Source organism: Tursiops truncatus, chromosome 11, assembly GCF_011762595.2.
Source record: "Tursiops truncatus isolate mTurTru1 chromosome 11, mTurTru1.mat.Y, whole genome shotgun sequence".
Taxonomy (NCBI): Eukaryota; Metazoa; Chordata; class Mammalia; order Artiodactyla; family Delphinidae; genus Tursiops; species Tursiops truncatus.
Window position 1 is genome coordinate 38020267 of NC_047044.1, and position 27759 is coordinate 38048025.

The 27759-nt window shown below is 33.6% G+C and overlaps 1 protein-coding gene across 1 annotated transcript in view; it reads right to left on the reverse strand.

Annotated features, from left to right (window-relative positions):
* The window catches only part of PTPRQ (protein tyrosine phosphatase receptor type Q), a 198707-nt gene extending 178770 nt beyond the window's left edge, over positions 1–19937 (reverse strand). The window contains exons 1-10 of the mRNA XM_073789216.1: positions 19890–19937; positions 19067–19082; positions 18558–18718; positions 17637–17748; positions 16741–16967; positions 16334–16403; positions 11731–11930; positions 10332–10581; positions 8603–8731; positions 5701–5847 (exon numbers count right to left, since the gene is read on the reverse strand). Of these exons, the coding sequence (XP_073645317.1) occupies positions 5701–5847; positions 8603–8731; positions 10332–10581; positions 11731–11930; positions 16334–16403; positions 16741–16967; positions 17637–17748; positions 18558–18718; positions 19067–19082; positions 19890–19937 (1360 nt within the window). The remainder of the gene's footprint in view (positions 1–5700; positions 5848–8602; positions 8732–10331; positions 10582–11730; positions 11931–16333; positions 16404–16740; positions 16968–17636; positions 17749–18557; positions 18719–19066; positions 19083–19889) is intronic.
* Between the last annotated feature and the right edge of the window lie 7822 nt (positions 19938–27759).

Genomic DNA, 27759 nt, shown 5'->3' on the forward strand with positions numbered 1-27759 from the left:
TATACAGATATTTAAATTTCTACACGTTGTTCTCAAAATGTCCACAAGAAACAGAATAACATGGAATAATTTTCCCAAATCAAAATGTCACAACATTTGTTCAAAACAAATTAATTAATAAAAACCACTTCCCAGGGAAAGTTGTTTATGATTGATGAATGCCCAGTAGAAATCCTGAAGACTTTATAAAAATTACAACATACCAAAAAATAATATCCAGAATACCATGAATGAAATTACATGTAGTTGGTAAAAATCAATTAGGCAAATTTTAATTCATTACATTAAATTGTTTGAAGAGTTGATTGATATTTTCCTGCTGATTTTACAAATTAATTATGTGAATCTCAAATTTCAGATGCCCTCACTCTTTGCAACAGTAAAGAAAAAGAGAGAAAAACTGACAATTGGTTTAAGATAAAGCAAGAAGTACTTAAATTCTAGTTAGACAGTCATCAAGTGATAATAATTTTGTAATGTATAAAAGTATAAAATCACTAAATAAATGAATGAATGAATGAATGTATGTATGTATGTATCTATGTATGTCACCAAGAGCAACCTCTAGGAAACCTCCCAGGGCCACAGGAGTAATGAACCACGAGTAAACCTGCTCTGGGCACTTGTCCACTTTCTGTCTATAGTTCATTGTGTGATTATAAATAACCAATTCACCCCTCCACCTTTAGTTTCCCTATCTATAAAATCGGTGTGATTAAAACTTTCCTATCACCATACAAAGTTAGGAACAAATTCAAAAGACTTTATAATATGTTGGTTCAAGAAAGAGAAAATGAGATGTAAAAATATTGTCCTTTATGATTAGGACGTGGTCACACATTAAATTCATTTCCCTCATTTCCCTAAGCTGAAATATTTCACAGTAGTACAGGTTTTCCAAATTCCAGTTAGAAGAAAGACATATTGGGGGTATAATACAAATGAAGAATGACTCTGTTCTCCTTTAAGATAACAAAAAGGAATTGAAAATTAATGTCACAACTCCCATAAATATTATTATAATTAATGAACCTAATTATGCTTAAGTTAACCATGTAGTAAGCTCCTATAACCATGTAGTATTTTATCCAGTAGATTAAAAGTTGTTTTTTTTTCTTTGTCTCTATGAAGTAATCAGTAAAAAAAATCTCCCTGGAGATTATAACAATGTAAATATTTCTAAACGTTTGTTGACTAGTTAATGGCTAGATGGATGAATTCCGGACTAAGAGCATATCTGATTACTGCAGTCAAATTTCCAGTGTCCATGGGCTTCCCTGGTGGCGCAGTGGTTGAGAGTCCGCCTGCCGATGAAGGGGACACGGGTTCGTGCCCCGGTCCAGGAAGATCCCACATGCCACGGAGCGGCTGGGCCCGTGAGCCATGGCCGCTGAGCCTGCGCGTCCGGAGCCTGTGCTCCGCAACGGGAGAGGCCACAACAGTGAGAGGCTAGCGTACCAGAAAAAAAAAAAAAAAAAAAAAATTCCAGTGTCCAGTATGGGTATAACCTGTGCTCAAAACTGAAATAAACATAACATGGGTACACCTATAATTTGCCAATTATTTGCATCTCCTTTTCTAAAAACATTTTGGTATATCTCTATATAGAAGGATAACTCTTTAGACTGATTTCCCCAAAGGTGTTCAAATCTGAAAGAAAAATAGTTTGACCTTTGAAAGACTGAGGAAAGACTGAGGCTAGAACCCTACAATCATTGATTGATTCATTCATCATTCAACAGACTGAGGACTCATCATACAGTCACTGTTCTAGGCGCTTGAGGATAGAGGAAGGAATAAAACAGATAAAATCCTTTGCATAGGTCACCTCTTACACGTTTTATTTCATTAACATACACTGTTCCTAAAGCTTATGTTTCTATCATCATATATGCCAATATACATTTTTCAAGAGTGGAGGACCTTTCTAATTAACCATGTAGTGTGAGAACAACACAGCTATTTAAATATCAAAACTCCAATTCCACCTTGCTTTGACCTTTTATTTTGGGGTCGCTATGTAGACAAACTCTCAGTATTGCATAACCTAAATCAAAGAAGAGACCTGGCACTTTTCCATCTAATTTGAACACATGTAGAATCTTAACTGAAAAAGCCAGTTTAATAAGTACATTGATCAGATTAATCAGATAACTAAACCCTGCCTACTATAAGTGAAATGGTCAGTCCCATGTGATATAACGTAATAATGTAGTAGGATACCAAACATTACCCAGTACAGCAGTATATTTAAAAAGTACTCTCTTATTCTGTTAGCCAAACCTAAAAATAGTAGCAGATACTGTTTCTCTATCTTTTGATTTATACTTTTCAATATAACTTAGTAAGTATTGCCCCATGACACTAATGCCTAAAGTTACAATCCAACTTTAAGTGGTTCTATGTTACCCTAAAAATGTACCCCAAACTTGTGTAAGAATGATTCTAAGGCTGTCTCTTTTTTTTATGAAAGAAGAAAAAGCTTAGGGGATAAAGGAAATGGAGTAGACAGCATTGTATCTTGTCTTTAGAAAGATACCTGATATGTTACACCACAAATTCTTATGGGGAAACCAGAGAAGTGTGGATTAGATCAAACTTCTTTAATATTGATACCAAATTAACTAAAGAAAATCAAACACACAAAGCAATTATTCATGGTTCAGCATCAATTATGAAGGTGTTGTCCATGGGGATGACCTAAGAATCATTCTCAAGTCAATACACCTATAAATTTTACTAAGAAATGGGAAACAGAGTACACATATGATTAGTAAAAATATATTCCAAATGATTTGGAGTTTGCAAATGAAAAATTCTTAGAAAAAAATGAAATGGAGACGAACGGCATTGGGGTAGAGAAAATACATTAAAATAAGCCTGCCATTATCTAGCAACTTAAACTTCCATTAGAAGTGAATTTTGCAAAAATCTACTGAAAAATAAAAGTCACGGAGAATCCTGAAAAACACAAAGTTCAGAGTTTCTCAGTGATCTCCCTACAAAGATGTTGCTACTATTGGCAGAAAGTAGCAAATTGAAACTACTAAGGACAAATGTCTTCACTTCCAATATCTATTTATGGAGGAGTAAATATGGATTTCAATACTTTGTTTGCTTTTAAGGAATGATGTTAACCTCCTTAAAAGATATTTGACACTAGTGGCAGAGAAGTTTTAGGGGCTATTGAAGCAACAAAATTTACTTAAGTTTCTTTAATCCCGATACAAATAATAAGAAAATTCTGTTGCCTATGTTATATTCAGCAGATTACCTCATTTTGGAATAGGCAACTATGATGTTTTATAACATTAGAGATTATTAAATTATCATTTTTTCCAAAACCATCTCTTCTTCATGCCTATGTAGAAATCTGCTCAGTAAAATATTAACGGATATGTAGAAACATTATGAAATACATAGGATAACTGCTTTAACAACATCATGTTGATTTTCTTTGATAAACAAAGTAGACCATGGACCATATGATTCTCAGTATTAGAGAAATCAGCCCCATTAAAATGTGATAGCATATATTTTCTATAAGAAATCAATTCAATATTTTTCTATGAATATCTGGAGGTTTGTTAGAACCCTAGTTATTTTAAAATATATTAATTTAAAAGCTGGTCCTAATTAATTTTTTAAATAGACTATAGACTACTTTTAAATATGGAGAAAAAAATAAATTGAGTAACTTTAATTAGAATACAAAGAACCCTGTTGTATTAATGAATAAAAAGAATAATCTAAAACTAAGGTATAAATTTTACTTGAAAGTAAAAAGTTCTAATGAATTATTAGATTGTTCTCATATAGTCTAAAGATTCCTTTATGGCAAAGTTTTAATTAGTAGGACCAGGATTAATTAGTGCTGTCAGAGTCTACATTCACTGAATTTGCCCCAGCATTCCACTGAAACTCCCTGAGAACTCCATGGAGAAGCAGACATGCAGAGGTAAGAACTGTGCTACGCCTGCCCTTAGAGAAACCCACCTGTTGCCAGTGGGTTCTCCTGGAAGCCACCTGGATGTGGTCTACATGGTGAGTAGTACAGGAGGCAGTAGGATAAAACTTAGGATACACTGCTCGTTACACAGGGCAAGTAGAGTCAGATATTCAAAATAACTTGGTGTGAAAAATAACCCATGTGAAATATGTTGAACAATGTCCTTAAAATTCTACTTTTTTGTCAATAAAATGTACAGATATAAAGAAAGGGAAATAAATGCTTAAACAATATCCCAAATAAACAAAATGGCACTGTATGTGGCAATGTATTATCTATTTCCCTATTTTGGTCAGATACTGTAGGCCAAGAATGATGACAATAAAACAAAACTCTTAAATTGTGGATTCAGTTTAGGAGCACCAAAATCAGCTTGGCTTGAAAGAAGACTGAATTTATTTAATTGCATAACATGAGAATAGAAATTGGTCAGTTGGGTTGGTTGAGAAAAGACCAAATTCAAGGGCTCTAAGTATGATGAAGGCCAGATTGCTCTGTGGTGTTTGACAGCCATCCATAAATCTGTCTAGATTTCTTGAAAATGCTTAAGAGCAGGTTTAGGTGGAGGTGGGAGAAATTTCAGGTCTAATTGAGAAGACGTACAATGCTAAGACTCTTCTGATAGAAATACAATGGAAAAAGTTTTGATATGAAAAAATAAGAGCATTTTGTTAATGAGTGTGCGTCTCTTTTTTAACCTGTGTATTGAAACTGTATACACATTAGAATTTTCATTTGAAATCGATGTAACATAATTTTTACGTTCTTTCAATAGCAAAATATTATCAAGGGTTGTTCTTTGAAATGGGGGAGAAGTACAAAATTCCCTAATAGTTGCTGCCCTCTCATGGTGAAACACTTGAATGATTTATCTGATGAAGGTATGCCCAGCCTCGTGTGTGTGTGTGTGTGTGTGTGTGTGTGTGTGTGTATGCACGTGCATGTGAGCACACTGTGTACTTAATTCACAAGTTACTGTATGTTAGCTCTCACATAAACAAAAACTGAAAACTTTTTCAAGTGTTAGTGTGACTGTAAAAAAATTATTGTATTCTCCTAAATAATTACAATATCTAAATAGAAATGAAGGCATTGAGCAAGTTTGGTGTGGGCCCAGAAAACAGGTTGTGAAATGGCATGGTAACGTTTTTTTAAACACTACAGTTCGCCTCAGACTGTGACGTTTAATATATACAAATAAAAAATTTCTTCAGGAGAAACTTTTAAAAATAATTTCAGTATATTCTGGTAAATTTATATTATGCACCTTCCAGAAATCCTCACTTCCTTAGAATATCCTTTTGATTATAAATATACTTTGTTATAGGCATTGTGGGATACGTGGATTTCTCTGAACGTTATTTTGTGGGAAGATAGAGTCAACATTAAATAATGTGGTTTAAACCATGTTAAATGTGTTCACTTGTTTAAGTATTCTTGAGATTTTGCCAGTACTATTCCTTGTGAATTATGCAGGCTGATACTGCATGTAATGTTGATCTTTGGTCCCTCTTATTATGAAGCATGCTATGGGTTTAGTGTTCTAAGGAACACATGTTCAGAATGCACTAGGTAGTAATCTGATAAGGAAATAACATGAATTAGGTAAATATCAACCAAATAGCTTCTAATACAATGTTTAACCGATGCAATAAAAATTTTCATTAACACACTAGAGGAGGTGTTCTTACCTTCTGGAGGAGTGAATACTGAAATATCTGACTTGGGTCCAATCCCTGCACTGGTTTCAGCTGCAACATACACGTCATACTTTGTAAATGGTGTTAGATTAGTGAATACAAACTTAAGGTCTTTTGTGCTATTATCCAAAATCCGACCTGCAAAAAGCAAAAGATAATTGTGGATTATTTACTCTTCAAGCATGTAATCATTCTTACATTTAAGTATAGAGCAATTAAAGTGTTAACCTATGCACTAACATTCACTATTACAATTTTAAAAGTGAATATATCTTAAACATTTAGCTTAGTGTCACACTGGTGTCAATTTATTTAAAATGGAAAAAAAATGAAAATCTTGCAGTATTTAAAATTACTTTTATATAAAGCCCTATTGGACCATAGTGTTATTTTTTGACATAGTTAAAATGAACACATTAGGTTTTACCAATATAAAAACAGTGACAGTGTTTGATACTCAAATTCATTCAATTAAAATTCTAAATATTCTCACTATCTTCTATAAAAAGATATATTTAGAAAATTTCTGTAGCTTAGCTTCTGAGCAAAATTTCTTAACTGGGCCATCATCAAAATTCCTTAAATCCTCAACTTTCTCTGAATTGTTTTTTCCCCTTCTTGCTCTAACTGAAACCTAGCTCTCCCCTGAGACCACTGCTTCTGTTCCCTACAGCCACCCTGAATGGTGGTGACTGATTTTTCCCCGCAGCCCTCAAGCGACTAGGCGGTCAGGTGTGGTATGTGTTCTCCTTGCTCCTCTTTGCTCTTAGACAATTGTAGCTCCTCCTTAGAAAAGCCCACAGCTTCAGCTCTCATGTCATCGGTGACATCCACTGACTCTCATTGTTGTAGTGATCTGTGGACCCCAGGGTCACACACTCTCATTCTGGATGGTTTAGCTCCTGCTTCAATGGCATTTTCTTCAATGCTACCATCTTAATTTGCGGTGATTTCAATATCCTTAGAGATCATCCTTAAACTACTTCAAGCTCTCCTTAAATAATCTAGTCCTCCACTTGATCTCAGTCACTCCCTCACAGTCATAATAGACATGGCTATTACCAATAACTGCAAATCCTAAATTATCTCAATTTCATGCAGCTGTCTCTGACCACACTTCCTGTCTCCTGATCACTACCCTAGAAGCCAGAACCAACAATTCTTTGGGACCTCCAATCCATTGATCTTACCACCTACTTTATTTTGTTTGGTTCCTCACCACTTGATGTCTACTCTTTATCCATTGTCAGTAATAATCACTGCCTTACATAAGCCCTCTCTTGTTGAAGGGACCTGGAGAAAAACACAAATCCACTCTGACTGATATCACTTTATTCATTACCACACTTCAAATGAGCCCTAAATGGTACTCAGCACCTTACCTAACTTCAGTAGTACAGTCACTCTCTACTCTTCTAGGTGAATATTTACACTTTTTCTTCCCAGTTGATTAGTTGCAAAAATTAATCATTCAGAAGACATGTGCCACATACTCCCACCAACGCAACTACCGATGTACAGCATCTGCACCCACAGACTCTGCCTTATAACCTGTTACAATGGATAAACCATCTGGATTCTTATTCAAACTAATCCCTACATTTGAGCAAAAGATCCCATTTTCTGCCTACACAAAGGTATCTTTCCAATAATTCCTGCCTTTCTTATATCATCAACATATCCTTTTTTTAATTTATTCCCATCAGCAAACAAACATGCTTTGCTTGTTCCCTCTGAAAAGAAAACCTGTCGATGCTGCTCACCTCTCACCCCCACTACCCACTTCCATTCACTGCTTCACTTTGCAGCAGAACTCAAGAGCTGTCCATTACCCACTGTTCCAATTCTCTTCTCCCATTCTCTCTTCAGTCTACTCCAAGCAGGCATTTACCCCACATACTCCACCATAACTGCTCTTGATAAGATCGCGAATGACTTCCAGTTTGCTAAATTCGATAGTTACTAAATACATTCTCTTGACTTACCAGCCTCACAGATATAAGAGTACTTTGTCAAAACTTTGTAAAATAGTACTGATAGAAAAGCTATGTCTGGGTATCCATATGTGTCTATGTACTGAGGAGGGAGGGGGAAAAAGACTACCATATCTTTAGGCATGCAAATATTTCAGAATTTTAGGAGCATAAGGTACTCAGGGATGAGAAATAAAGTTTACTCATGTGTTTCACGATAGATTCCTAGAAGTTCCCAAATGAATAATTTGGACATTTGTCGATTTTTCCACTCTTCCAAATAAATGATAATATGTGAGTTTATGTTATTTCATTACTATCTGAAATAAACTTATTTCATAGAACCATAGAATGCAGATTATGAAAGAATTGTAGAGTTTACTTAATCAACTTCTACTAATATAGTTTTTGAACCCCTTAAAATATTTGACAAGTGGATGTTCAGCTCCTCCTTGCTCAGAAAGATGATGAACTCGCTACATTATGAAGTTGCCCATATTACTTTTAGAGAGCCAATTATTAGAAATACTTTCTTTCTTCTAAGCAGAAATCTGATTTAATATAACCAAAGCCCATTGTTCTTCATATATTTGCAATCAGAGTAAGTCAAGGTTCTCCTGTTCAAATATGTGAAGACATGTATCTCTTCTAAAACTTCTCTTCTTGAGGGGTTATCCTTTGTTCTTTCAGCTCCTTGTCATGAAATATGGAACATGGACAATGTTTTACCCTCCTTATACTTACTTATGATTTTAAACAAAAAGTTCAAAGAGCCTCACTTCCTTATTACTTTTTTACTGTTTGCTTCAACTATAGGGTCTTTTAAAAACAGTTAAATACTTTTTAAAAGTTTGATCATAGTAACATATTTTATATAATTCTTACTCCAAAAGGTAAACACAAAACTGATTAAGACTTACCTGATGGTCCATATAATTCAACTCTGTAACTAAATTTTCCTGTAACTGTAGTTGGCGGGTTCCATGAAACTGAAAAGGACTTTCCTGTAATGTTACCTGTTACACAGTTTTGTGGTGGTCCTTCAGGCACTAAAATGATTACAGAAAAATAATGAATAACTAATAGATACATATATAAAATTTAAAAGCACCTTATTAAATACACAAAATAAAACACAAAATCAGAGAAAAAAAGGTCACACAGTAAAGTGTTTGTTTTTTCAACCTACAAAAAGAAAAAATAGGCTATAATTGAAGAATTTGAATAAGTGGTGGACCATTAGATAAACTCCTTATTTGCAACAATTACTATTTTTATTTAATGCTGTATATTATTGCACAGGGTGTTTTATTCCTATATAGTTCATTGTACAGTTACATTGTCTAGAAGCATTTATACGTATTGCATTCAACAAGCCCTGGGCATCTGGCTTGATAAAAGCTCTCCCTCTGGTGTACACAGGTAGAAGGGGCCAAGAAATAACTCAACCTTCAGAATCTGTTGGCAGTGATTTTACTTTTTATATCAATATCTGTATTTGGTTCTGAGAGGAAATTTATAACCTATATTCGAATGTAACATTAGTAACATATAAAAATAATAATGATATTTAAAAAGTCTTTTTCATAGTCTTTTTCATAGATATTTAAAAAGTCTTTTTCTATATTAAAAAAAAACCTTCTTTTAATTGAAATGAAACATTCCAAATATTTTTAAAAACAAAATTCTTGTCTACCAAATTTCACTTTGTGTGACCTTCATGAAATTCTTTTTTTGTATGAAAAGAAGTAAGGAGTATAGAAGAGGAAATGGTCTGATTCAAAGATGTTTAATTCAAGAAAAATCTTCAAATTTACATGTACTTAAACGACACCTATGTAATCAGAAAAAAATACTATGCTTTAGTGAAATTACCCTACAAGTAATAATTTCCAGTAGACTTAAAAATCAGCAATCCAACTGAATTTCTGATACTATATATTTAGTATGGCATTATGTAGTATGTTTAGATGTGTGTGTCTATATATATATGTGTATATATGGACGCTGACATATTATCATAATTAAATATACAAATACCATACCTAGAAATATGTACTCTTAGAATTTAGTAGTAATAATAATATCTAATCATACTCATTTAGTACTAACACCATCTCCATAAAGAAGATACTATTACTGTCTCCATTTTTCACAAAAGGAAGCTGAAATACAAAGAAGATACAGGTAGGTATTTTTTAACTACTGTTTTTATCTGATGCTGAATGTTAATCGCATGATATTTCTGCTACTGCAGGTGTTATCTCCACATCTGGCAATAGCAATATCAGTGAGAGAAGTCATCTACACATGACTATAGAAGATGAAGGACAGGATGATTATGAAAAATTGCTGGGGTCACAGAATGATAAAAGCTGATCTTAGGATCAAGGTTATTAGTTCAGGAGTCTCTTCTCTGAAATCTCCTTTCTCATTTTAGATGCTTATGTTAGTATCATAAAAGAGTATTGAAAGTGAAGATGCTCCAGAAGGGATACCTATTATCTGTTATTAGGGCAAAAAAAAGTTATTGAAAGGGAAGGAAGGTTTTAACAAAAATACCTACATGAAAAAAATGAAAGGTTATTCTATGAATAATTTAACTCCTTTTCCTACCAAAGAAAAAAAAAAGAAAGAAAGAAACCATACCTGATTCTGGTGTTCTGACAATCGTACTATCTATATAACCTGCTTCAGTTGTAACAGCAGAAACTTCAAAAAGATACGTCGTATAAGGTCTCAAATGTGTCACTACAAAACTGATAGGCTCTTTCCACACAGAGCTAATCTTCCTCCCGGGCAACATGCTCGATGGGTAGGTGGTACGTGATGGAGGCGTCACTCTCCCGAGGGTTGGAGAAGGGCTGGTTGTACTCCATAAAAAGGATTCATTACTCTCCTAGTGAATAAAATAAACATCAATGGGAAAATAATGTGGTATCATTTGATGGCGATGATAAGGGTAATTCATTTTTTCTTTATACTACAAATATTATTCCTACTTTGTGTGTGTATGTGTATGATTGGGTAAGAGTTTAACAGATTCACTTACCCATTAGAGCTACAGACAAATCTGCTAGATTTTAATTATACCCACTTACCGTCTAGAGTTGTACCATCAATACCATTGTCCACAGTTTTAGAACAGAATGTATTTACTGCATTCTTTACACCTTAATCTTTCTTATAAGTAGGATTTCATGTGGCTTTGAGTAAAGGCACAACTATAGCAAAATCATTATTGAGAATTTTTAAAATTCATATTAAAAATGCAAGAGCCAAAGAGATGAAATGTTTTCCCTATTGTGAAATTTCAAACATAACGTCACTTTCTTACCGTTATGATCATTTTTTTCTGCAACAGTATTCAAGACAAAGCTAATAGAACATGTGTTTGTGTGTATATGGGTACATGTGTATATGTGTTTATGTGTATTAGATATCCAAATTAAAAAAATATTTTGTGACTTCTACAACTTAAAGCATTTAAAAGAAAAGTAATTTTGGTTGTTTTCACATCAATAATATCACAAAGATAACCAAAATTAACTTTAAAAAAGCATTATTACAGTACTACCAGGGATTTCCCATCTATGACTAGAATAGTAACAAATTCTTCACTAAAGATATACACAACAAAAACAATCTACTTCCACAAACTTAACCTTGACTATTCCCCTCCCCTCCTCTCCTGTCACACGGAAGTATTACCTTTTTTCCCGTGATATCCTATGATTTCCTACTTCAGGGCTTATAAAATATCCTCTACCTCCACATAATCTCCACCTATCCTTACTCCAAGGCCTATCACAAATGCCATGCCTATAATGTAGTCTTTCCAGAGCTCCCTAAGTGATCTGACATCTCACTGCTGAATTCTCACACCTTTCTCTTATTCTGCCTTGACTATAGCCAATTGTATATCATATGATATTATAAGTAATCAAATAGCTAAGAATCGTTTTGGTAAAATGGAAATTTTACCAAAACTTCAAGATGTAATTTACCTAAAATTTTTGAGACATAGAAAATGTTCCATGATACTTACAATACATTCTGGCAATTTCCCGGGCAAAATGTCCTCTACTCTGATTGAAACATCTTTCACTACTATCCCACTTCTGGCATGTTTGACGCTAATCTTGAAGCTGGTAATTTTGCCATTTGGTTGCCGAGGTAAATACCAAATCAGGCTTACTGCTGAATAGTTAAAGGCTTCGACTGTGAGATTCACCACTTTTCCTGGAGCTGGGGAAGTGAGAGGGATTGAAGGAGAGGAAAAGCATTGTTATAAAACTTAGAATGGCATTTATATAACTTTGGGATGTTACGTTTCCCATGTTATATGAAATTAAATGTATAATACATTGTATAAAATCTACTTGGGTATACTTTTTGAAATATATACTTGAGTATACTTTTTGAATTGACTTTTGCCTAAAATAAAGAACTGGAAATTGGGCCCATAGAGCTGTGTTTAAGAGGCACACAAGCTTTACTTCAGGATTATTTGGCCAATACATCCATCAATAAACTATTTCAAATAAGTCTGAAAAAATATTCAGTCAACAGTTGTTTGTGGTTATAGAAATTTGAATAATGAATATCTTACTTTCTGAAATACTTTGGAATTACGTAAATTCCTTATATAATGAAGAAGTGGCAAATTCAAACAGTTATATAACCATTTGCACCAAAAAGCACATTTCTAGAATGTATGTAAATATTTAGTGTCTAATATGAAATGGATACCACCCAATTGACTGTGGTTATTATATTTTGACTTTCATACACCCTCAAAATCAACTTTCATCAGAATTCATGATACTTTGTTATTAATTATTAATAATCTGCATAATAATAAGCTATATGCTATCTTAGTTGGAATGAGATAAACATGAGGCCAGAGTGAAGAAAAATGATACTTATTAATTCAAGGTTAATTATGCAAAATTGACCGAGTAAATAATTAAGGTCCTTTAGAATATAGAACAACCATGACAAGTCACTATTGAAAGAAATAAAAACAAAACAAGATGTTTGGGGTAAAACAATATAAATGATAGTAGAAGTGCCTAGCATTGAGAAATCAAACAACCAGAGTTTAGGCATACATTGTAGAGAAGAATACCAAAATGTGATTTGTAAATGAAAGCCATATAAAATATATAAGAAAGTTAGGTCCTGGGCAGGAGAGCTGTATGTGGATGATATGAGTCAAACAGAAATTAAGAAACTTAACAACAGCTGCATTTTAATGGAAAAAAGTAAAATACAACAATTTGGGAAGATGATTAACCATTAATAATGGATGTCATAATGGATAGAAATTTTTTTCTTCAAGAGAAACTGATCAATGGAATTAAAGCTTAAGAAGGACAGTCTAAAGTATGCAAATTTTATAAGAATGCCTGAAATATATATCAATAACAGACTGCATACAAGCTGGCACATTTCCAAATCGGCCTTAACAACAATCATGAGGAACTGCCCAAGTGTAGAGAAATTTGAATTTACAAGGTAACCAAACCTTTATTACATTCCAAAACATGATTTCAAAATATCTTTTAAAGTACACAAAATATATTAGATAAAAATTAATTAAATCTGTTAAACAACATTTAGTGAAAAAGAGGTTATTTTTATTCACTTAAAATTACATTATTTTTGCCTCAGTAAAATCTGTGTGTTTTCCTTTTGTGACTTCATGGTGCCTGAAGACTAATTTGGGCTGTTTTTTGTAGCTGACAGGTCTTCCCCTACTTTAAATATTCTAGTTTCTACCTCTGGATTTTTAGGTACCGAAATCCCATCATCTTTTGATTTTTATAGTGAATTTATCCATCTTGGTCCAAGTAAAGATCTGACACTAAAGCACCAAAAAATTCTGTTTATAAATCACTTCACCTTTCAGATAAGTCTTCCACACACTTTGAGGGCATAGCTAAACAAGTGACTTGCGTAAATATATAAGTATGTGAAACTAATTAAAACTTTTCAAAGTGTATACTATACAAAACATACATTTTCTTGAGCCAGAAAAAAAATAAAAAACCTTTCTAAATCAAATATAGAGACTTTTAAAAGAATCTTCTACATTTCCAAGGATCCATCAAGTTAGAAATGAAGGTACAAGAGATATTTCTAATATTTTAAAGCTAAAATTCTACATTTGTCTGAAACAATGTTGTGTGAGAAGTAAGAAAGTTGAGATTTTTGTGCTTGTGGATGTGATATCAGCTCAGTATGGTATAATGGATTAACTTTATACTTTACGAGTATTTTTATTCATGGAGAAAGAAATTTGGTTTAATAATAATAAATGCAATTTATTATTCCACAGAAATTTTCCTTAAATTTAGTTCTGTGTAGCATAAATAATAAAAAGGAATCCTTGGGGGAAACTTGGACATAACTGATCTAACTAAATTTAGGTTTATATTTTTACCACATAACCTTTTTTTTTTTTTAAAACAAAAGATAAGGCAAGACTGATTACGTAATTTCCCCAAGAAAACACAGCAAGTCAGAAACAGAGTAAAACTTCTGTTCCGGTATTATTTTCACGCCATCCTAGAGTGTTAGTCTGTCCCAATCATAATTTGCCAAGAGAGAAAATAACTCCAGAAATTATGTCAGTTAGTAGAGTATAAAATATATAAAGTTCAAAATACTGTCAAGTTGAAATCATAATCTGCATGTACCAGGCTTTATCAGAAGCTGTATCAAGATGACAGTTTTAAAAAAAGAATAAACTATTTGCTAAGTCATTCAAAAATTATTCCAATTATTTTCCCTGAAGCTAAAAACATAATAAATTTTTCTTTTATATCCTAGTGAACATTTAATTTAAAATAATAATTTTCTCAATTTTTAGTTGTGCTAATAATCTGAATGTCAGTAGGTTCAATATCAATAGGAAAAAGACCTCATGAATCATTAATTTCTAATCTTAAATAAACTCTAGAATTTTCTCTTAATTCTTTCTATGGCATAGAGCATGTATTCACATGCTTCTCTTGATGGGGTCTCAAATAAAAACTGGGCCATAAAGCTTGGCACATGTTTCTTTTAACATTATAATTGCATAATCCCCTCTAGATATACAGGGCCCATTTCAATGTAACCCTTTGGCAGTGGACCACTGGATATTTTTATCTTTATCTGTATCTTTATACAGAACATTTATAGTTGCACAAAATTACAGAAATTGTTTTTATAGCACTTCTCACCAATCTAGTATATTACTTAGTAACTCATTTACTTATCTTAGCCCACTAGAATATAAGCTCCACAGAAAATATTTGCTATTGATTGGAGATGCCATTCTTTGTGCCATTTTTCTATTTATTGGTTCTGACTGTTTGCTATTATAAATAAACAGCTGAATTACTAAATAAATAAAATTACCTCCATTCCATAACAACTTATTTTCATCACAAAGCTTATGTTCTACTAGGCTAACACATACAATAAAAAGTAAGCAAGTAAATGTATTACATGTCAGGCTTGTCCAATGGAGAAAAATAAATCTGTTGGAAATAAAGATGGACAGAAGGAAACAAGGGCTATTTTAGAAGGTGTAGTCAGGAAAGGTAAAGTGAGATCTGGATCAACTGGGGAGAGAGTTCTACAGATATTTAGTGAAAGAGTATTCCAGGCAGAGGGAATAGCAAGAGAAAAGACCCTAAGATGGAAGATCAGTATGGCTGGAGTAGACAGAGGGAGAGGAGAAAGGTAAGAGATGAAGTCAGAGAGGGGAAAGGGCATACAGAGCACTGTAGCTCATAGGAAGGACTTAGGTTCTTGCTCTGAATAAGACAGGAGCCATCTTACGAGGAGAGAAGTAACATAGTCTAGCTTCTCTCTCAAAAGATTATGTAGCTCTTGTCGATAGAGTAAACTATAGGTAGGTAAGCTGGAAACAGGAAAACCAGTGAGGAGACTTTCGATTGTTCAGGCGAGAAATGATAATGGATTACATAGGGTGATTAACAATAGGGGTGAGATTCAGGATATATTTTGATATAATGTTGGCAGTGTTTGTTGATAGATTACAGTATACTATGAGAGAGAGGAATCAGGATGATATCACGTTTTTCCTCTCAGCCATTGGGAGAATGGAGGTAGCTTAAATTGGTTTGGTAATGATTGCATGTTATGGAATAATATGATAACCATTATAATCTGTATTTCCAAAAGTCTAATGTCATAATAATACTTATGATTTGATGTTAAGAGGAAAAGGCAGGCTATAAACTTGCATAAATGGCACAAGCCTACTTTTACTAATATATAGTCACAAAGACATATATTCATTGGAAAAAAAAAGATCAGCCAGAAATGGACCAAAAGGGTAACAGCATTTTTTATATAACAGGGCCATGGATAACTTTCATTTAGGGTATTTTTTATTTCTGTTTTTTTCAAAGTTTTCTAAGATAACACTTAGTGTTTTTATAATCAGAAAGAACAATATACATTTTAATGAGTAAACTTACTATCCAAGAAGACTCTAAAAGTAATTGAAGGGCCACGTTGTTGAAAATTTTATGCATTTTAGTGCCGGATTTTGTTTATATCCCTATTTATTTTCAACGACAAAAACTCATAACGAAGCTAATTCAGAATAAATGATTTAGGAAAATTACCACTTTCTGCAGTTTGGAAGAGAAATGGGTCACTAAGCACTCCAATGCCAGCACTGTTTTCAGCAGCAACCTAGAACAGACCAAAAGAATTACATTCAAGCTTTACACTCTGTAATTAAACAGAATCTGAAACAATAAAACTTTGATTTGTCCAGAAGATAAATGATAAAGAGCTGACTGTCAGTAGGTTCAATATCAATAAGAAAAATAAATTATATAAATACACATAAAAATGAAAAGAGATTATAAAATTTGTTCAAGTTTTAAAAGCCCAGATGGGCAATGAGGCCAAGACTCAGATGATCCTTCTTCAGTCACTTGCTGCAAAGGCTTGACTGGTGGGATAAAGCTCCTTCACTTTTAAAATGAATGAATATTCTAATACTAACTATTTACAAAATAATTACCTTGATTTCATATGTTGTTCCAGGTTTAAGATTAGTAAGAAGAACTTCCAGACTGTCTGGCTTTGCTCTAACTTGTGTATACGCTGCTTGCATCCATGGACAAACTTCCTTATATTTTACAACGTAAGATATAATCCTTCCATTCGGATTAGGTGGTGTATTCCAAGACAGAAGAATCCCAGCAGATCCGACTCTTTCCCCTGCTAGGAAGACTGGAGGCCCTGGTTCTATTTTTTTGAAAAAAGTCATGTTGTTATAAGGTCAAACAATTATTATTGTATTTTCACAATCATATGTAAGAAAAATATCTACAAATTGTAGACTTCTGAAGTTCCCAAAGACTAATGGTCTCATAAGTGTAAGTTTACCCTCCCTAGAGCTTTGCTACCACAAGAAAAAAAAAGATTAAATGCTTTGGGGAATACCAAAAATAGTCTTTTATAAGAATGTAAAAAATGGAATGCTACTAAAACCTACATGCCAAATATACTTTTAATGCCAAATCATTTTTTAAAAAAACTTACTTGATGCAAGGCTTATACACAAACACTAAGAAAACAAGAACCAGTATTACAAACTGAATAACTCTTTCAGAGCAACTATAGTGAGTATATTTTCACGGCTCTGTATTATTTAAATATTACCATTAACAGTGTTTCTGATCCATTTCACAAACAAGTATAGAAAAATTATCTTTGCTCTTTGAAAGTAATGGAAGATAACTCGTAGAACTCAGGTTCTAAACAGATCACTTTCTTGTTTCCATTTTGCTTTAATTACTAAACTGTTCACATGCATACAATGCACATATCGCCAATGTAAATATTTCCATCCAACAGATTTATAATGGTTCCAAATACTTTGTAAAAAAAAAAAAAAGGAAAACATATACTTACTTGTCACATTCGTTGTCACTGTTCTACTAACAGGTAAGCTGTATGTTGTAGCAGAAATGGAAGAGATGGTTACATCATACCGCGTACCAGGAACAGCATTAGAAACATCAACCTGGAACACCAAAAGCAAGTGATTGTGTTAAAATTCTGAAAAGCAAGAAAGTTAAAACCATAAATCTATCACAATCAATAAAACAAAGTAACACTTCACTACATAACTCTGAGCTATTTATCACAATATATTTCCTATCACTGTAAAATGTAAATTTGTTATATCACATAACTACTTACCAAATAACAGATAACAAAAACTTAACAAAACATACTGCATTATCAAAGACTAAATCAGTATTTCTACCTATCCTACTTCATTGTCACAAGAAACAACTATTTAAGAGTCTTAAGAAAATTACAGTCCATTGCTTAGCCCTGGTATGTAAGAGTGTGTACAAAATACCTGTGTCTCTGAAGTTCCAATAAAAAGTAAAAGAAAAATCATAAGAAAATCCATCATTATTACATTTTTCAGGCAGTGGAATCACATTGATGGCTCTAGAGAGAAATGTTGCCTGCATTAATGATTTAAAGACAGATCCTCCTGGCAAGTGCACAATTAATGAGCGTGGATTACTCAATAGCTCTGCCCTTTCATTGTTAAACTATTCATGAACCCTTGGATCGTTGGCTGTAGGTTCAGGGTAGACTTAAAAAAAGAGACACAGACGTTACTAAGGTAATAGTCCACCAGTGCTGAAACTTAAACTCATCAATTCGGCATCTGTGTTTTTGTCTTCATCTTATGCTTTTAAAAAGTCTCAAAGGAGTAAGTTTTCATGGTGGATGAGTTTCATAAAGAACTTTCCTATTTGGACCAAATATAAATACAAGTTAGTTTGGCAAGTACGATAATGAAAACGATACCTGATATTCTCCACCTCCAAGATCTTTGATAGTAACAAAGCCACTGTCAGGAACAAGATCCACGTGAAACCCATCCACATGGCCAGAGGGTTGGCTCCAGTGCAGAGAAAAGGAATGTGCAGAAATATTGAAGGCTTTAAGTTTCTCAGGTTTTTCCGGTTCTGATATTGAAAAACAGAGGTTTAAAATAGTTATTCTCCTAAACCTTCAAAGAAAAAAGGAAAATCAATAGTCTAAGGGCCAGGTTTCAAAATAACCAAATTGTCAGAAAGCATCAGATCCTTTAAATTATCTCTAGCTCTATGTAGGTGTTAGGCATGTATATCTTTAAAATTAGCTAGTTTCTAAGCTTAATTATCAAAAATGATACATCAATTCATATACGTATTTCTGGGATATTCCTTACCTACTGAAATCTTTTGGTTGACTAGATAGTTTTTTTTAAAGCTTATGCTCTAATTGAAAAACTGAATCATTTTAAAGATAAGTACAAACTACGATCCACTTACCTGGATATTTATCAAACTGAAATAAATACCCAAAAAATATCAAAATCTGCCAAAATTTCATATTGGAAATGAAAAAAAGATAGTTTTTAAACAGTAAGTAGTAAGTGTCCTAGCCATTTCAACCATATTTTTTCTACCTTTGCTTGCACTGTTTCCAAAGTTTTGTTTATGCTGCCTGTACCTACTTGAAGGGAGTTTTCTATGTAAAGTTCTTTGGATTGATTGCCAATGAGTCAGATTTGTACTCTTCTTATCTTTAGTGCAGATTCCAAACAATATACGGGGAGGGACAGAGATTATGAAGCCAAGCATGTGAAAAACATCCTGATACAGATCCAATCTAACACTATTTCCAAAATAAAGTAGTCTGGAATTAGTCACTGAACTCCATTTATCATTTTAAGCACTCCCGCCCACCACCCCCACCTCCCCCCCCCACCAGAGATGATTTGGAAATCGATATATTAAAAAAAATAAAGTGTACATTTCCTAACAAATCTGATAGGGCACATTGCATAAAATAGATAACAGGTCAGTTTCCTAGTATTTTGGGGGGGATACACTTTTAGAATGGTTTTCCTTAACTCCTTTCAAAAAGAGTCACGTACCAAAATGTTCATTGAAAAGTTCCTTTAATCCTTATAATACAACTGTCTCCCTAGTGGCCAAAGCTAATATTGATCAATTATTTTTCACATGACATCCTCAAAGAAACAAACATTCTCTTGGCGTCATCTCCAAGTTGTCCATTCAGTGAGCACTACAGTTTTATAATACCTCTTTAGAAATGCTGCAAACCTAAGGTGAAAGATCAGAGAAATACCCAGTGTGTGATGGGTAGAATTTCTTTGTTGTACATAGCTGCTGGCATTTTTCCTGGATGATTCTGCACACAGACCTATGTCTTCTGTATTTTCAGGCTTGAGAGAAAAGAGCTTGATTCTCCTGGCCAGCCAACTTTAAAATGGACAAAAGTCTAACATGACAGAAGTCCGACCACTACTCACACTTACTGGTTTATGTAAGGGCTGATACTATCTCTTCAAGAGTCCTAAAAAGTAACTAACATTTACGACGTCTTAGGCAAGAAACTAGAAAAAGAGCTGGGATGAGACTTTGGAAGAAAAATGAAGACAGAAGTGAAGGGCTGTTTACTGAGATGGTGGGGAGATAGGATGCAGTTTCCTAGACTGTGGCTTAAGATTACACACTGAAGAACCCTTGGCCAAGGATGAAGTGTGTCTCACCAAGAGGAGGAAGAATATATTTGTCTGGAAATTTGCCAATCTGATAAAAAGGGAAGGCCTGGAAGCTTCAGGACAGTTTGGTAAAGTCCTTTCAAAGCAAAGTTAATAGAAGCCCTGGAAATGGACAGAATGTAAAATGACTGAGAAAACCAGCCTGCGTTGTGGGAACATTTAAGAAAAAAGAACAGTCTCATGATCATGTAGGCCACAATAAACATTTTAGATTTTTTTCCCCTAAATGCAATGGAAAACATTGAAAAAATTTAAGCAGAAAAACAATCTGACTTTTTTTTAATTTTAAAAAGATTACTCTAGAATATGGGCTATGAATTGGACAGAAGCAAAAGTGGCAGCACGAGGCCAATTAGTAGGATTTTGTGGTAGTCTGAGCAGAGAGGAGGGAGGCTCGCCCTCAGGAAAAGGTAGTAGAGATGAAGTAATGCTTAAGTCATTGTGAAAGAGTGTAGCTTCCTGAATATGAACTGGAAGATTCAATTAACTGAAACAGATTCCATAATTAAGTACATGATTTGCACTCCATGGAATTTAATCTCTGAAAAGGTAGGAAAATATGAAGCAAAAATATCACTCTCAATCTAACTGTTATTAACCAACAAAAATCAGATCATGAGGTGGATTTTGAGTTCTAAAAGAAAAAAATCACATAATGTTCAATTTAATTAGGGCTAGCAAGAGGAATTCTAGGCCTAGTCAGTTTTTTTAGACCGGAATTTTCCAAAAATTAATCCTTAGTACCCTAAATCCCTAGAATTGAGTACATGTCTTATGATCAAACCATTTTGTTCAATAATTCCTTTTCTAAGTTAAACATCTTCTTTTATTGCAGGGTAGCTCAGAGCCCTAAATAGGCTTAAGTATGTGTCTTGTGATTCATACTTAAGCAACACTGTTTGATAAAAATACAATGTAAGCCACATTAAACAAGTAAAAAGAAACATGTAAAATTAATTTTAATAATACATTTTATCTAACACAACATATCAAAAACATCATTTCACACATAATCAATATGAAATTATTAATGAGATAATAATATCACTTTTTTTTCATACGAAGTCTTTGAAATGCCATGTGTCTTTGGCACTTAGAGCACATCTGAATTTGGACTAGTCCTATTTCAAGGCTCAACAGTCACGTGTTGCTAATCACTGTCTACTGGACAGTGCAGCTCTAAAACATCTCTCAACTTTTCTCCTTGGCATTTCAGTGAATTTACTTCAACTGCATTTCGAGAAACTGAGAAAAAAACAGAAGTATGATCCTATGATGTCTATACAGGAAAAGAGCTCAAAAGAGTTAAAAGGACCTCACATACAAAGTTCTGATACAAACTATGGTGGATTAACCTTTGAGACAGAGAGTAAGAAGAGATTCAACATGGAAAAGCAAGCTTCTTAGGGAGTTCCTCAGTAGATTGTGATTCTTAAAAGAGTGTATACAAAATGAGACCAAAATGTTACATACTTCAGAATACCCACAAAAGAGTCAGACAAACCTATCAGAACAGTACCAAGGAAACAAAGCCTACAATGGACAGATATTTTAAAATAAAATGTGAAGACTTAAAAGTCCCATCACCATTATTATTAACTTTTATTTATAATTCATATGTACCAACACTATATATGATATGCTTTCAATATCACATTTAAGCCTTTTCATGATTTATCATAGGTTGGGTATAATATATGTTCTGACTGAGGAGATATCAGACATGTAGAATATTAAGAAGTAACTCATATCAAGTTTATGATACACTATGCACTGCACTAAGCTTTTTCACTCATTGTTTTATGTAACAGCTGTAACAAATCATAAGGAGATACTATGATTATTGTCATTTAAAAATGAGAAAACTGAGGAACAAAGCATTTAAGTAACTTCACCAAGGTCTCAAAGCAAATAGGTAAATAGTAGAGCCAGGATTTGGACCCAGGAGCAATAGCTTCAGAGCTCAAGGTTTAATCACCTTGATAACTTTGCGTCCCTCTAACCTTCACAAAGTGGCTTATGAATAATAGCACGTTGAAAAATCCTAAATGTATTAACATTTTAGGAAGGATTCAAGCATTAATAGGATGATCTATAATTTTCCTTTAAAGTCTAATATTATTAGTTGAAATGACCTCCAATTTAACTTTAGGGGACTCCATCCAAATATGTCCTTATGTCAAGGCAACATTTATTTATCAAGTTCCTGTAGCTTCTTCCCTCTTTGGAAATGGGCTAGGTATAATAAAATAAACATCCTCTAATAAGTCAGCATCATATTAGGTGCCACAAGTGTCTAAAAAAATCAATTTTTAGTAAGGCACTGGTCACAGGTCCTATAACTGGATAACTAGGTTCAAATCCTAGCTTTGACACATAAATTAAGAATTTAGGCAAAACTCTTAACCTCTCTATCTCTCTCTGGCCTCATCAACCTGAAGATAATAATCCTCCTATCCCACACACTGTTGTGGGAATAAAATAAGTTAACACATGTAAAGTGCTTAGAAGAGTGGTTTGAACATAGCAAAATCTTAGTAAATGCAAGCTATAATTAAAGCTATTGTTCATTCTGCTATCTTTCCCTATAAACCCTGGTCATCTCTTAGTAAAACCATGCATTACTGCCATTTCATTTCTTAGCTTTAGCTCCCTCCTCATATCCACTCAGTGCTCTGCCCAGCATTGCTCCATGATCACCACTCTCTCCTTTATAAAAAGTAGAGCAGTAAAACCTCTTTCTGCTCCAGAGGTACATCAGAAAACCTAGATTACCACCCTTTCCCATTTCCTCTTATCAGCTCACCTCCTAAATCACAGCTCTCCATTACCTACCTCTAATCTCTCAAAACCATCACCTAAACCACACAATCCAACCAGAACATAAAGTTCCTGCTATTTCATAAAGTGCTCTCTTTAATTAAAATGGCCATTGTTATTCAATATCTTCCATGAAACTTTCCTGATATTGGCATTACCTTGCTCACTTTTTCCTCTGATCACAATCTAAGTGAGCGAATCCTGTCACTCACACTAACCACACTGTCTCCTTGACTTGTGCGTAAGCAAAACATTTTATTTATCGTATCTTTTTTCAACCTTTGCTCAGTGGACTATTTGATTTTTCTATCTAACCATACAGATCAGTGCTTACCATACATCTGTTGTGATTTTTACCAACTTATGGCAATTTCTGGACTTCTGGGGATTTCTAGAAAAAAATTTGATTGTCACAATTAAGAGGATCCTACTGGTATCTAGTAGGTAGAGGTCAGGGATGATGCTAAACACCCTAAAAAGTACAGATCCCCACAAGACGGAATCACCCAGCCCAAAATGTCAGTAGTACTGAGGTTAAGAAACCCTGCCATAGACTAAAACTTCTACAGTGAGTCCAGTTTTAATGTGTTTGATTGTGTACTTTACCTACTGCAAAATCTGAAGAAAAAGATATTCATCATTTAACACACATGCTTTTTAGGAAATAAAGATGTGCCTTACATATTGATATATAATATAAAAATAAAGTGTAATAGAGTGTTTAAGAGCCATAAGGAATCTCAGAGATCATCAACTCTTTTACTAGGTAACTTGCCCAATAGTACTCAGCTAGCAAGCATCAAATCCAGGAGTAAAGTTGGTGTATGATTTCTGAACTCTGCTTGCTTTGCATTATCACATATATATATATATGTATATATATATATACATATATATATGTGATACATTAGGAGAACAATATATACATTTAGGAGAACAATAGTATGTAAGACACATAGAATAATGGGCTCCCAAGATGCCCACATTCTAAACCCTGGAACCTGTGAAAATGTTACATTACATGGCAAAAGGGACTTTGCAGATGGAATTAAGATTATGAATCTTAAAACAGGGAGAGCAACCTAGATTATCCAGGTGGATCCAATCTAATTACAAGGCCCTTAGAAGAGAAAGAGGAGTCTGAAGTAATGGGGAAAAAAGGAAAAAGAGAATTGAATCATGACTGCAAGACAACCTCCCTTTGTTGTCTCTGAAGATAGAGGAAGAAGATCACAAGCCAAGGAGTGAGACGTTCTCTAGAAGGGGATCAGATCTCAGCTGACAGTCAGCAAGGGAATTGTGACCTCAGTCCTACAGCCACAAGGAACAGAATTCTGCAATGACCTGAATGATCAAAGAGCCTACAGAAAGGAACACAGCCCTCACAATATCTTGATTTTAGCCTGATGGGAACCATGTCATATCAGACTTATGGCCTACAGAACTCTGACACAATCAATTTGTGTTATTTTAAGCCACAAAGCTTGTGGCACTTTGTTACAACACCAATAAGAAACTAATACAGTGTGACACCCACATAACAAATGTCTATAGACTGAGTTATCATCATATGTCTGCTTTGGGTTATCTGTCAGATCCATAGCCTTAAAGATCATTTAAGAGTAATCTCATTAGTTATTACTGCAATCTTGTTCTCTTTTGAAAAATTTTAAATATTAATAGGTTTCACAACTTCATTCAGATATATAAGTGATGCTTTAAGTTATTCAGAATAGGATTTTGTTCTCTTCTCATATAAAAACAATAAAATCTTGCAATGTTGAATTGCTTAAAGTTCCACAAGTACACCATATCATTTACACCTCCATAATTTTGCACAGACTGTTCCCTCTCTCTGTGAGTCCTCCTTTCCACACACCCCACATGCCCTCTAATCTGATTAGGAAACTCCTTATCCTTTTGCAGCCCCAGAGAGCCTTTTCCATCCATTCTATGAAGGTAATCATTCCCTTTTCTGTGCAACCACAATAAGACTTAAACACTTCTACTGCTTCACCTATTAATTTGACTTATACTATATGTATTTCCATGCTTGTATCCTTTATTACTCTCCACACACCCTAAGACTATGCTTTTTCATGTGTATAGCACATAGTGGAATATCAAAGAACAAGGTTTTAGGAGAACAGATGATCCCCAAATCAACCACCTAATTTCATTAGCTGGACCTCTCATCTGATGTGAAACTATGTATAGCATTAGCTACATTTATTGAGCACTGACTATGTGCCAGATACTATGTTATCCAATTTACATCTTACATATCTCAAAAATCCTCAGAATATTCCAGTAAAATGAGTATTTTTACCCTCTGAACTATCCTATAGACTGTAAAATTTCAAATTTCAAAAAATGCATTGAAATTTTATCTTGAACAGTATAATATGAAATACAAATGTAAATTTTTTAAATATCAAAAAGAATTTGTATACCTGCAACAACTCTGATAAATGTGCCAGACCCTTCAACATTGCCGCTCATTCTATGTACTGTGATGTTATATATTCTACCAGGAGTCAGATCTGTAACTGTGTGCTCAGTCACCACTCCCCAAATAAGATATTCTTTAGCAAATGTTCCGTTTGATATATAAATCTTGTAATGAGTGAAGTTGGTCTCTGTTGGATTCCATATTAAATTTGCAGAAGAAGTATTCACAGCTTTCAATGTTAAGCCACATATCCTGGATGGTTCTATTGAAAAGGTAAATATATGTAAATAAAAACTGCACACATATATGTGAAAATAAAGCAAACATAAATAGTATAATTTAAACATCTACATAATAATCCTTGAATTTATTCATGTACAATATAATGTCTTACATGTTCAGCTCTGCAAATAGAGAAATAGGCTATTATATATACAAGAGTTTTATTTTAAGTGACACATTAACATCCTCCCTAGTTCCCAAATATCTTTCCTTAATCAATCATGAGTCACTTCCAATAGTCATTCCTTTAGAATTGTGCCTCCTGAGTGCTTGCAACCAGAAATATCCTTATATGATACAGTTATAGGTTCATTAGCTACCACCTAGCAGATAGCTAGATGGTGGTTGAAGATGAAACAGAATAAGTTAAGAGAGGGTGTGAGGCCCAGAAGTAAGGGCATTTTCAAATGTGGTTCTTTCAGTTACATCAAAGTTTTCAGCATGCCTATATCCCTGCATTTTTAATCCATTCATCAGGTGAAGTAATATTGTTTCTTGCGTTATCATTTAGTTTCCACCGAGAGGGGATCCTGTAAACATCATAAACTTTCACAAGACTTGTTGGTGACAAACACTATTACTCCACCCCACTCCAAAACATTATGAAACTGATTTACAATGAATTTACAGCCATCAGGGAAGAAAAAATAGAAGTTCTCTGCTTATCAAACCCCCACCTCAATAGAAAATGAATTGCATTTATATCATTATGACATAGTATATATAATGTGTGTATATGTATACATATATTCCATATATGTGACATACATGATATGTATGTACATACATATATATATACATGTTTGCTTCAGATTAGAAAAAAAACTCTATGTAGTTCCCAATACATTTAGACAAAGACTTTTTTAAGTTCACATATATCTTGAGAGTTCTCTTAATCATATTATGATCATCATTATTCCTTAATTATCAAGCTTTACGTTTAAAAATAGCTTTAATTATGCTGGGCCAAAATACTTTCAGTTTTTATAAAACTATAAAGCAAAAATTTTATTTATGACATTTCCTTACTTGTAGCCACTTTTTTCATTACAGATATGCTGTAATCTTTGCCTCTAACTGTCTTCACGTGGAACAGATATTCCATACCCGGAGTCAAATTCTTGACTTTGGCTTTGTTGCTATAAACAATTACTTTAAATAGTTTTTCCTTTCTAGATGTCATATAATAGGATATCTAGAGAAAGAGAGAGAGAAATACATGTTTTTCATGATTTAAAAATGATTTATTTGTCACGAACTCGATACCAGTCACATCACATAGATTAATACTGCAAGGCAGAATTTGTGATCTGTCCTATCTTCACCAAGAAGTAATCTGGTAGTTCCGATACCTTGGAGATTTTTTAAGTCATTAAAAGCTACTTATAACAATCTTTACTCTTCTTTACTCCATATTTCATGTTGTAAAAGAAAAGATACATCTAAATGAAAGTAATCGCATTAATTTTATAATTTAAATTACACTATGCTTTAAAAAACACTTGTCATGTGGTAAGAGTCAGAGAAACAAATTTCCTAGGCAAACATGTTTATCACTGTCTTGTGGGAAGAGTGTTTTGTTACTGAAGGAAGATAATCATGAGGTCTAGAAGCATATCATTGCTTATTGATTTATAAGGTGTCACTGGCAATTACCTTGCTTGTCTGGCATATGGGAAGATAGGAATAGTGAATAGAATGCTGAGAACTTCTGGTATGAAATGGTAGGGAAAAGTACCATGTAGCAGAGGAAGAATATAATCTTAATGAAGTGCTAAATTCAAACATACAAAGAATCATAGTAAGGCATTAATGAAGGGTTAAAAGAAAAAGAAATTGACTGCAGTCATCTCATGATAAAATGATGTAAATTTTTTAAA